The sequence below is a fragment of the Alexandromys fortis genome, unplaced genomic scaffold, assembly GCF_014885135.2.
Source record: "Alexandromys fortis isolate MF-2015 unplaced genomic scaffold, M_Fortis_MF-2015_v1.1 scaffold_48, whole genome shotgun sequence".
NCBI lineage: Eukaryota > Metazoa > Chordata > Mammalia > Rodentia > Cricetidae > Alexandromys > Alexandromys fortis.
Genome location: NW_026067947.1, coordinates 11,522,197 through 11,534,469, shown reverse-complemented (window position 1 = coordinate 11,534,469; position 12,273 = coordinate 11,522,197). Strand labels below are relative to the sequence as shown.

General features: G+C 40.2%; 1 protein-coding gene across 1 annotated transcript; it reads left to right on the top strand.

Moving 5' to 3' along the window:
* Positions 1 to 9,804: 9,804 nt before the first annotated feature.
* LOC126506113 (high mobility group protein B3-like) lies at positions 9,805 to 11,267 on the top strand. Its single transcript, XM_050149419.1, is given in 2 exon segments — positions 9,805 to 9,868; positions 9,871 to 11,267. Coding segments are annotated over 2 exon segments (600 nt in total). The 5' UTR covers positions 9,805 to 9,819; the 3' UTR covers positions 10,422 to 11,267.
* The last annotated feature ends 1,006 nt before the right edge of the window (positions 11,268 to 12,273 follow it).

The window sequence follows — 12,273 nt, the reverse complement described above, 5'->3', positions numbered from 1 at the left end:
GAGTCATCACCCAGCCAAAGAGGAAGCAAGATTCCTCACCGAGAAAGGTGCCAAGCCACATGACTAACACATACAAGAATTATGGGCTAATATAAGTTATAAGAGTTAATAAGAAACCTGAGCTACTAGGCCAACCAGTTTATGATTAATGTAGACCTCTATGTATTTCTTTGGGACTGAACAGCTGCGGGACCAGGCAGGACAGAAACTCCTGTCGACAAAGGACTAGAGTCATGGCTGGTTTTGAGCTGCCTGACTTGGGTGTGGGGAACTGAACTTGAATCTTCTGCTAGAGCAGAAGCTGTTTTTAACAAATGAGACACCTGGCCATTCCTTGGTTCTTGTTTTTAGTACAAATACAAGAACATTTAACTTCTATGAAGAATTGCCAGAGTCATTCCGTTAGGCCCCCTATCTTATACACAGGTATTCTGTTCTTGTCAGAACAGTGACAATATGCCCCCAAGCTAACTTTTCAGTTATCATTTGTCTTCCTGTATATATGCAGTCTTCTCACGCTCTTTCCCTGGGGCTTACTGATGAGTGAGAAAGGACAAAGGAAGGAGTGCTGGTGTGCCTGACTTTCCCTCTCTGACATGCCATTATTTGCAATGCCTAACTATGTTAGGGAAGAAGCTCAAGTTACAAGGATGTGATGAAGGCTCATGTTTCTTAGAATTCCATGTTTCCTAGAAAAATAAATTTCCTGAATTTGAAGCAAACTGTGTGTCAAATAGAACTGTTGCCTCTCTGGGCTGTCTGCTTAATCAGTTGCGTATTTATCTTTTACTGACTGAGGGTCTTGTTGAACTGTTACATACTGTCTGACTCCTGAATTCCCTGCTAATGAGGCCACACACAAAGTATAGAGCAACAGAAAAATAGAAGAGGATATGTACAACTCCTTGTTACATCTGTCTTCTCTGCTTATGCACATTCTCTATTGTTTTATCAGACTTCACTTGAAAACCACAAGTTCAAACACAAAATTATTAAGAGTTGGAAGATTATGATAGCAGAGCAATAAACAAAGAGCAAGGAACTTATCTACATGAAGTGGACTCTATAGCATTTGCAGGTGTGCTCTATCTTTGCCTCATAGGCCATTAAGACTCAATATGTGTGTGTGTGTGTGCGTGTATGTGTGCGTGTGTGTGTATGCATATTCATATGGAGGCCAGATGTCAATGTTGTTTTCCTTTCCCAGGTGTTATGACCTTAGTGTTTTGTTTTTCTTATTTTGAGGTTACAACAGGTTTAATAGTGATCACAATATTGATCAGTACAGTCTTGTGGGTTTTCCAACAGTTCCATGAACTCATTACAATTATCTAAGACTCTAACCAGAAAGTAAACCACTGCTCTAATGCATAGCTCATCATCAAGATAACTATTCATTAAGTTATGATTATATCACAGTGAGTCAATTTTATAAAAATGATCTGTATTCAAGAGTTATGTTTTGAATATGTTTGGTTAAGATATACTATTAAAACAATTTTTTAATTCTGTTTTCTTTTAAGAACATGGTTATTAGAAAATATAAAGTTACTCATATACATTACCCATATTTTTATTAGACATTGCTGTCCTAGTGACTGATTGTGGGTGGTGGTGATTAGGACTGAAAGTCTTCTCTTTTTTTGGTTTTTCAAGACAGGTTTTCTTTGTAGCTTTGGAGCCTGTCCTAGAACTAGTTCTTATAGACCAGGCTGGCTTCAAACTTAGAGATCTGCCTGCCTCTGCCTCCTGAGTGCTGGGATTAAAGGCATATGCCACCACTACCTAACTTAAAGAACACATTACACAGAGTGAGCTAAGAGAATTCTTGCAGGGAAGAGACCACTTGTTTGTTCCAGCTGTTGAGCCCCAAAATTACCACACAGAAACTATATTAATTAGAACACTGCTTGGCCTATTAGCTCTAGCTTCTTATTAGCTAACTCTTACATCTTAATTTAACCCATCTCCATTAATCTGTGCATCATCATGAGGTTGTGGCTTACCAGCAAAGTTTCAGCAGGTCTATCGTCATCAGTGGCTCCATGATTTCTCTTTGACTCTGCCTCCTTTCTCCCAGCATTCAGTTTAGTTTTCCCTACCTAGTTCTGTTCTACCCTATCAGGCCAGACTAGTTTCTTTATTAACCAATGGTATTCACAGCATACAGAGGAGAATCCCACATCAAACTCTTTCAATCCCTTGCTCATCATAATCTTAATATTTTAATTTTAATGACCACAGGAAGCAACTTTGGATTTTCTTATCAATGTAATAAAGTATTTCAAGATGATAATTGTTTGCATCTATGAAGAACCTAATTCTCATTGACTAGAAGCTGAAAGATTTTCCTCCTCCATGTGATGTCAGTGGCATACAGAATAGCACAGGATTTAGACTGTGTGACCCAAGGCAAACTCTTGCCTTTTAGAGTCTTAATTTCTTTTTTACTTTTTAAAACCTTTTGTTATTTAACATGTATGGGTGCTTTCTTAGCATTGACTTTGTGTACCACATCTATGCCTGGTGCTTCTGGACGCCAGAAGAGCAGCCAGATCCCCTGGAACTAGAGTACAGATCGTAATGAGTCTCCAAGTGGGTCCTGGGAACAGGACCCAGATCCGAAAGGGAAGGAAATTCTTTTCACCACTGAACCATCTCTCCTAACCCAGATGTCTTAGCTTCTTTTTCTGATAAAGAAACACGAATCTCCGTAGAGCCAAATCTCTGTTATCAGGTTGTCATCTTCCAGTCTTCTCTCTGCCTCTTTCTGTGGACCCGAAAAACAATCTTATTAACTGTCAGTAGGTGTTGCTGGCCCTGGGTATAGAGTGGGTTTATATAGTAAATGTAGATGTCTATGGGACATCAGGATTCTTGGACAGAAGCATCTCAATAATATTTTTTAATTTTGAAAACATTTGTGTTTTATGATAATGACAACAGTGCACTCACCAAAAATGAAAGTCTCAGTGACCAGTTAGATCCAGTCATCTTGTCACTAAGAACACAATCACATTGAGAAACATGGAATGGTGGAGGAGGGAGGCAAGCTGCTATGCTTGTCAGTTCAGGCCTTGTGCTCAGTTACAGATTAGGGTGACATGGGAACAGTTTCATTTTATGCTGACTGGTTATTCCTGGCTCTCTTTTATGCTTCCAACCACTTATTAAAAGGTTGTATTACCCACATGTTAGGTTCCAGTTTTCAAGAGACTAGATTGCCATCATCCCATTCTGACTTGGAGTCATTTTAAAGATACAAATAGATGATGGGAGTTGGTACTAGAGGAAGGGATGCATCAGGAAAGATAACTTTGGCTCCCTCTAGATGCACATTTTACCTTATTAGCTTTGTCCTGTGCTCAGGACACTTGAGTTAAAAGTTGTCTTGGTGGGGTACCCTGTGTTATTCTTTTAAAAGATATAATGGTGGTGTGGGGGAGTTTTTCCCACAAGGGGCTGTGACAGATGATCATAGTCCTCAGTATGGCAGTGGTGGGTCTCTAGAGGACTCTATAGGGTAGCAGCATGTGGGAGACCATGGCAGATGAGAGACAGACAGATATGCCATGCAGACAGAGAGTTCAGGTATAGAGTTTATTTAGTGTGTTATAGAATAAAAAGGGAAGGGGAAGGGGAGAAGTGTGAGATGGGGGGAGAAGAGAGAAAGAGGAAGAGAGGCAGGCAGCAGCCACCTCTTCAGAAGAGGGATTGGAAGAGAGAAAGTGCAGGCTGGAGGAGGTGGAAGATCCACTTGTCTTGGTGGAAGGGGGGTTGGGAGTGGGCATGGCTTGTCTCTTAAAGAGACAGGGTACCCAGGGGACAGGACAGGCTAGCAGATTATAACACCCATCTCTTGGTCCCCGTTTTATTGAATCATCAGAGTGATGGGAGGGGAGACAGAATCAGGCAGAAGGCGGGAGTTCACTGAGCACACAGTATTCCCCTAGGTCTATCCCTTTTGCCCCACAGAGCTGGCTGCTTCACTCCATGGAAAGCTCTGGCTCCTGGGGCCATTTCCTACACTTTCTGAGTTTGTTTGCTGTTACTGGTCTTGGTTACTTCAGCAATATGTGTTGGAGGACTCAAACTCTGCTGTAGTCCTGACTGATGTGCCCACCTTGCTTGGTTATTGTGAGGATTGGATATAATAAATGCAAATCACTAAATTCAAAGAGTAGCCCTTTGTAGCTACTCAGAATGATGTATTTTTCTACTAAGTCCTTTGATATTATAAGCACAAATGATTGTTTAATAAATCATCATTGCTTAAGTAATATATGAAATAAGGTATGGAGCATATCATGTTTATAATAAGTCACAATATAAATGCAAGGGATAGTATATTGATCTTTCTGAATCTTCAAAGTATTATTATTTCAGATTTTCTTGCCTTAGCCAGATGCAATTAAACTTTTCCCCTAAGAAACCAAGGAAGGTAGAAACTTTAATTGCAGTTCTACGCGAATCTCCATGAATTAAAATTTTGTATATCTTCCTCACATTGTGGGTCTTTGGTCTTCAGCTTTCTCATTCTCATTTCCTCTTCTTTCTGGCCCAGTGAAGCATGGGTATCAAGATGAGCAGACAGGGTGGTAATTGCTTCTCTGTCTCATTGTAGAAAAAAAGCAAAAGCTGTGGGAAGAAAAAGTGTTGAAGTGTGGCAGAAAGTATTAGGTCTACACGGCAGTTTCCCACAGTACCACTGACACAGGGAAGGAGGTGGCAGGGCAAGGCAGACAGGAATTGGTTTTCCTTCTGCTGTAGCATTTTACATACCATAAGTCAGAGTTATGAGGAGGATTGAAGGGGAGAGTGGAGAACTGCACCAAGGTGCAAGTCTTGCTTTGTCGTTTCCCTGAGGCCATTAGATCACCTCTTTCTCCAGGCTTTCATTTGTTATACCAGCTTAATGACACCCACTACTTTCTGTTGTGTCCCATGCTGTTTTATTTTTCTTCCACATGAAATAGTTGGAAGAAATGGTCTGAGCAGGGAAATTTAGCACTTGCTCATTAAAATCCTGGTTGCAACATAGCCCTCTTCAGGCTTTCCTGCGGAGCTCTGGAGAGCCGTGATTGAGAACATGCAATTGGGGAATAGAAAGATTGCTCAGTGGTTAAAGCACTTCCATACTAGTACGAAGACTAGAGTTTGGATCCTTAAAACCCACATGATACCAGATGAGTATGGTGGCCACCTATAATTCCAGCCTCAGAAGGCAGAGGCAAAGGATTACCAGAGCAAGCTGATTAGGGAAACTAGTCATATCTGTGACCTCTGAGTTTGACTGAGACCCTGACTCAATGAGTAATATAAAAGAATGACCAAGGATGATTCATGACATCAACCACAGGCCTTTGCATATGAGTGTGTGTGCACAGGCATGTACTTCCATCCATACACCCACTTATATGTAAGCATAAATATAAAAACGAATAATACACACACAAATACACACAGGAATAAAAATTGAAAAAGGAAAACAAAGTGTATTTTAAAGACATGAGTTAATTTCCCAAGTTTCTTACTTGTCAGGCCATGATCTCAGTCTAGGTTTCCTTCCCTGATGTAAAAAACTAATACTTTGTATTTTGTTAGGACAATTGAATGTGACCTCTACTCTCTTTAAAATGTCAACCACTATACTTATTTGAGGGATCAGTATTTCCAAGATAATCATCCATTATAAGTGAATTTTACTTTCATAAAACTATATTCATCTTGAGCTGAAGACTAGAAGCACTTAGCAACTAAATAAGGCACACATTGACATTGTTCTCAAAGCAGGACTTATAATTGAATGATAAATATATGGAAAAATCTGAAATTGTGGTTAGCCTGCAGTAAGCCCCACATAAATATTCATTTATGTTTTTAATAAAGACCTGACAATGAAAATTTATCCTTTTTCTGAGGATATTTCCCAATAATAGAACATCTTTCCCTGCAGAAATAACTTCAATGATAAAAGAGCAAATGATAATAACAATAAGTCCTAAACTGCAAGGTAGCTTTTGTTTGCATTATATCTCATATGATAGTCATAGAACCCATATGGGTGTGGTAGAATAGCTTCTACTGTTACTGTCTTCCCAATATTGCACATTAGGAAATCAAAGTTGTAACTTTCCTAGACCTGTAAAGGTATAGTCTATGATTCTAACATTGTTTCTTCATCTGTTATATTTATTTAAAGGGAAAGTTGGTGAGAATAACTGTTGGTTTCCATTGGATAAGTATAGTGTTGTCTTAGTAGATCTTTCTGGGATCCTTGTGACTCATATCAGTGATTTTGGAACTTATGGGAGCCTAGGCAGTTTGGATGCTCACCTTACTAGACCTGGATGGAAGTGGGTGGTCCTTGGACTTCCCACAGGGCAGGAAACCCTGATTGCTCTTCGGGCTGATGAGGGAGGGGGACTTGATGGGGGAGAGGGAGGGAAATGGGAGGCAATGGCAAGGAGGAGGCAGAAATCTTTAATAAATAAATAAATAAGCTAATTGAATCTATGGTGATGGTTCTATGAGGTTGTTTAGGCTTGGGGTGTAGGATGAAGTGAGTGGGTTCTATTATACCAATGGTAAATTCTGAATGGGGTCAGAAGTGATCAGAGGAACACAATCAGTGAGAAGGGAGGGTATAAAGTTCTTATTACATTATCATTACCTGGTCAGGAGTGGGTTCACAGTCCCCATGCCCCCATATTGCCCACAGAATGTTGTAAAATGGACGTTCCTCAAGATATTTGAAGTTCTTCAGGATCTCATACAAGAACTGGTACTTTATCAACAGAGCCATCTCTTAGTCCTGAAAAGTTTATGCATGTCAGTAGTTTGTGCCCTAATCCCTACCATGCATGAGGTCAACATGCATTAAGGGACTGCCATTCACTGCACTGAGATTTCTGTGCATAGTTGACATTATATGACTTAAGATTCTTAGTTTCTCAAAGCTTCCTGCTTTAGTCCTGTCATTATCTCTTGATATACCAATATATTTACCCCTAAGCAGCACAGTGGTTTAAGAAAAAAAAACATTTAAAGTCTTCAAATCATACTTATAAGAACCTATGTCCTCTATTGGGCATGGTTTGACAATGTCTGTCTTGTCAGCCTCAGCTCAAATTGCAGCCTCTTCTACCCAAGGATGTCTGCACTCCAGGTACCCTTTCCTTGTATGCATTGAAGTACCTGCTGATACAGGATCTTGGCTCATGATATCTCACCTTCCAGCAAGAATCTTTTCAGTTTATACTCTATCCTTGTCTTGCCTTAGTGACCACTGACCAACTTTGCCAAGCTCATATTCATGCCCCTTCCCACACACACCCAAGGGAATGTAATTAGGACAGTGCTCACAGCTGATTTGTATGATTATTTTGTATAATTTTTTATTTGTATGATTAGTTCATGTACACATGTCTTTCCTTTATACTGTTAATGCCATAAAGGCAGGAATTATTTCTGGTTTTGATCATTATTGTAATTCTCTCCATATCATGAAGCAGAGTCACCCAGGAAGAGATACATACACATTTGTTGAATGGAATCTGATAGAGGAGGGTCATTTGTCTATCTGTTACTTTCATTGGTTAATTAATAAAGAAAACTGCTTGGCCTGATAGGACAGAAAATTAGGTAGGCAGAGTAGACAGAACAAAATGCTCAGAGGAAAAAAAAAGCTGAGGGAAGCAGACACCATAGCTCTCCTCTCCGAGATGGATACAGGTTAAGATCCTTCCTGGTAAGCCACCACCTTGTGGTGCTACACACATTAATAGAAATGGGTTAATCAAGATGTGAGAGTTAGCCAGTAAGAGGCTGAAGCTAATGGGCCAAGCAGTGTTTAGAAGAATACAATTTGTGTGTTGTTATTTCGGGTATAAAGCTATCCATGCGGGAGCTGGGCAGGAACTCAGCCCGCCCCTCCTTCTACAGGAATCAAAGATTGGGTCTTGGTCAGAATACAAAGTTCAAGTCTTTGTTTTATTGAGACAATAGTAGAGACTTGAGTGGTCTGTGTTTGTGGCTTTTGGCAGAACTACTACCTTCTTGGACATCATGGAGCTACAGTTTTCAGATGGTCTTTAAAAGTTAATGACAGCCTGGAGGATTTAGGATTTCAATACCACAATGACAATTTCCAAAGACTTTATTCTCTTCCTATTGACATATAAGAAACCATTGAAGTGGGCAAGAGGGAAGGAAAAGGGCACTGCTTTCCTGGAATCTCAAATGGCAAGCCATGTTGGTTAGGTACTTGGATGAGGGCAACACAGCTCTCTTATTGAGAAGCATTGTTCATTTGCTCATTCACTTTTGTGCCTTGCTCAATTTAGCAAGCTGAATGTCTTTGAAGGAAGCACAGTGCTTTTTTATTGTTGCTTTTTTATCACAATTTATTTGTGAGATTATTCTGCAGTCCTATATAAATCTAACCCATAAAAACTCACTCTATACTTGGAGCAATCAGCTTTTCTAGTATGCTGTCCTTTTTCTCTATAGCTTACTAATTCTCTCTAATTAAAAAATCAAAAAAACTTTTTAAAAAAATTTACAGATTTGTCAAACTCAGCAATCTGTTATTTGGGGGGTAATTGCCAGAGTAATCTCTCACCTCATTGGTTTTCAACAAAGCCTGCCAGATTGACATCTCAGAAATTGAAAAAATATAAATGCAGTATAAAAGCTATTACCTAAACGTGCTTGGTAAGGGGGCATTAGGTTAATCGTTAGAATTATTTAGTGTTTTCTGCATATGTACTGTATGATTTTTTTCCTCCCAGGACTCATGTTCATCCTGACTTATTTCTAACAGTGCTATTACCTCAAATGTGTGCTTTTCCTATATGAAAGATTAGGTATTAGGACTCAGATGTACAATCTTTTCCCAGTGCCATGTTGTATCCTACGGCTATTTCCCAGCTGACGGCACTGTTGAGAGCTGGTGAGAATTTCAAGAAGGGGGGCTTGACAGGAGGAAATAGGTTGTTAAGGCTGTGTCTTGGAAAGGTTATCTTATGCCAGGCTCTTCTCTCTCTTTGCATCCTAGTCATCATGGTAAACACCTCTGGTTTACCATGTATGGCTGCTCCATCCCAACCCAGGAACAGGAGGGCAAATGACCATTCTCTCAAGCCTCTGAAGCCCAAACCCAAAGAAATATTTTCTTTTAGGTTTTTCTTCTGCTTTTCAGGCTTTTTTATTTCTCTTGTGTATTTTGTCATTGTGATGCAAGGCTGCATAAAGCACCATCACACTGCATCTTGAGGAACTCATCTATGTGACTTCCAGGTCATTTATCCAGCTTCTCCTTTTCCTTTGAATTGGTTTCCTCTTACCTTCCCAGCCATGTTTCCACAAAGCTCCCTCTCTGTCTTGGAAACATTGAGGCAGTTCTATGGCTTTGAGCCTAAATACATTTATATTTTTTAAAAGATTTTTATTTAAACATTTAAAAAATTTTATGTGTATGAGTATTTTCCCTGCATGTATGTAAGTGTACTGTGTGTATGACTGGTACCTGTGGTGACCTGAAGAAGGTACAGGATCCCCAGGAGCTAGGTTATAAATGGCTGTAAGCTACTGTATGGGTGCTGGATATTGAATCCTAGTCTTCTACAAGAGCAACAAATGTTCTTAACTGGTGAGCCACCTCTTAAGGGCCCTATTTATAGTTATCTTAAAATAACATACTATGGTAGAACTTGATAGAATGAATTACAAGTCAAAAATAAAAAGAATTGGAGGCTGGGTGCGCTGAGCCGCGCGTCGTGCCCTGCGCTGCCCAGACTCGCGAACAATACAGTCAGGATGGCTAAAGGTGACCCCAAGAAACCAAAGGGCAAGATGTCGGCTTATGCCTCTTCGTGCAGACCTGCAGGGAAGAACATAAGAAGAAAAACCCCGAGGTCCCAGTCAATTTTGCGGAGTTTTCCAAGAAGTGCTCTGAGAGGTGGAAGACAATGTCCGGCAAAGAGAAATCAAAGTTTGATGAAATGGCAAAGGCAGATAAAGTACCCTATGATCGGGAAATGAAAGATTATGGACCAGCTAAAGGAGGCAAGAAGAAGAAGGACCCTAATGCCCCCCAAAGACCACCGTCTGGATTTTTCTTATTCTGCTCTGAATTCCGCCCCAAGATCAAATCTACAAATCCTGGAATCTCCATTGGAGATGTGGCCAAAAAGCTGGGTGAGATGTGGAATAACTTAAGTGACAGTGAAAAGCAGCCTTACATTACCAAGGCCGCAAAGCTGAAGGAGAAGTATGAGAAGGATGTTGCTGACTATAAGTCCAAAGGAAAGTTTGATGGTGCCAAGGGTCCTGCTAAAGTTGCACGGAAAAAGGTGGAAGAGGAAGAGGAGGAGGAGGAAGAGGAAGAAGAGGAGGAGGAAGAGGAGGAAGATGAATAAAACTCCATCTCCTTGTGAATACCTTAGAGTAGGAAATCGCCGTGATTGACACATCTCTTATTTGAGCCGTGTCTATTGCCCTCGTTAGATTTAATTACAAAATTTGATCACGATCATATTGTAGTTTCTCAAAGTGTCAGTGGTTTACATGAAGTGGCCGTGGGTGTCCGGAGCGCCCTGAAACTGTATCAAAGTTGTACATAGCTCCAAACAGTTTTTCAAATGGAAAGGCACTCTCGTGTCCTCCTCACTCTGTGCACTTTGCTGTTGGTGTGACAAGGCATTTGAAGATGTTTCGGGCATTTTGTTTGCAACTCGTGAGGTAGTGTTAACTCTATGGTTGGTTATTGGCTAGAAATCCTGAGTTGTCAACTGTACATATCTATAGTTTGTAAAGAGAACAAAACAACCCAGACAGATTCTTGATGCTCCTTGTTTGGCTTGGAGGCTGTGAGGGAAGATGCCTTTTGGAGGGGGCCGTAGCTCAGGGCGTGCACTGTGAGGCTGGACCTGTTGATACTGCGGTGGGCATCCATTTAGCTTCAGGTTGTCTTGTTTTTGTATATAGTGGCATAGCATTCTGCTGACATTCTTAGCTGTGGAAAGGGGGGAGGGGTCAGCTGGCATGAGAAGTGTTTGGATTTTTTCTTTAGTTAAGTGCTGTAGATTTTCAGCTGTTTTTAAACTGTAGCGCTCATCATTGTCAGCGAAGCAAAGAACTACTGCATCAACGAAAGTTCAAAAACCCTCTGCACCTAAACGCAATTTGCAACATTCTGTTATTTTTTGTATGTTTAGAATGCTGAAATGTTTTTGAAGTTAAATAAACAGTATTACATTTTTTAAAAAAAAGAATTTATTATAAGTTTACAAGATACAAAATCTGTCCACTCATGAGATTTTAAACATCTGGCAAGAAAACTAATGTACATTTTCACAAGCATATGAAAACTAAAAGTCATGTGCTGAACAATCTTTTCTTCGTGACTTCATCATGTCCCTCATTTTTCCACACCCACCACCCATAATATTCTGCTTTCTCCTCAGTCTTCATTTGGTATGCCCCAAGATACTGACAGATTCCAAAGCATTCTTTAACTTCTAATTTAAGAGGCCCTGTTAGAGCCTGACCATTGACAATGTATGTAGGCATGAGCAATGGTTAGTAGGCAGTGTGGCAGTGTGTGTGTGTGTGTGTGTGTGTGTGTGTGTGCACTTGCTTATGAACCTTGCAGCTCAATTATTGTGAATACAGATTATTTATTGGTTCATGAGTCTATCATCAATGTGATCTTGAAACTTATGTAATCTTTTGATGTTCCAGTTTCTTTATCTGTAACAATGAGGACAATTATGTCACATGATACTTTTTGGGTTTAGTAAATGACTATATACAAGGTGTTATAGTGTCTGGTATGGAGAAAACTCAGTTGTAGCTATTGGGATTTAATGCCTGTTCCTAAGCTCTCTGAAATTGTTGACTTCTTATTTCTTTAGAAATATATACAGAATAAGAAGCACAGAGTTTGAAGTGAGGGAACTCCAAAAGTATTGCTTGTTGTATGAAGAGACAAGTTCATGAGCTTCCTGGTACTTTAGTGCTCATGTCTTTAAAGCTGGTACATATCATGCAGCTACTACGATGCCAGCCCACCTTATACTCACACTACTCACATGCAAATCAACACCCCCATTTTATCCCCAGGAGTTTCCTGTGTGACCCACGACCCCCATCCCTAGGCAGTGCAGGGACTGCATACCATTGGCATATTTGCTTTATCTACAGAGTGTTGCCTTTACCTGACTGAGCCACTTCAGCTTCTGCTTTATCAGCCACCAGTCTCTTCTGGCC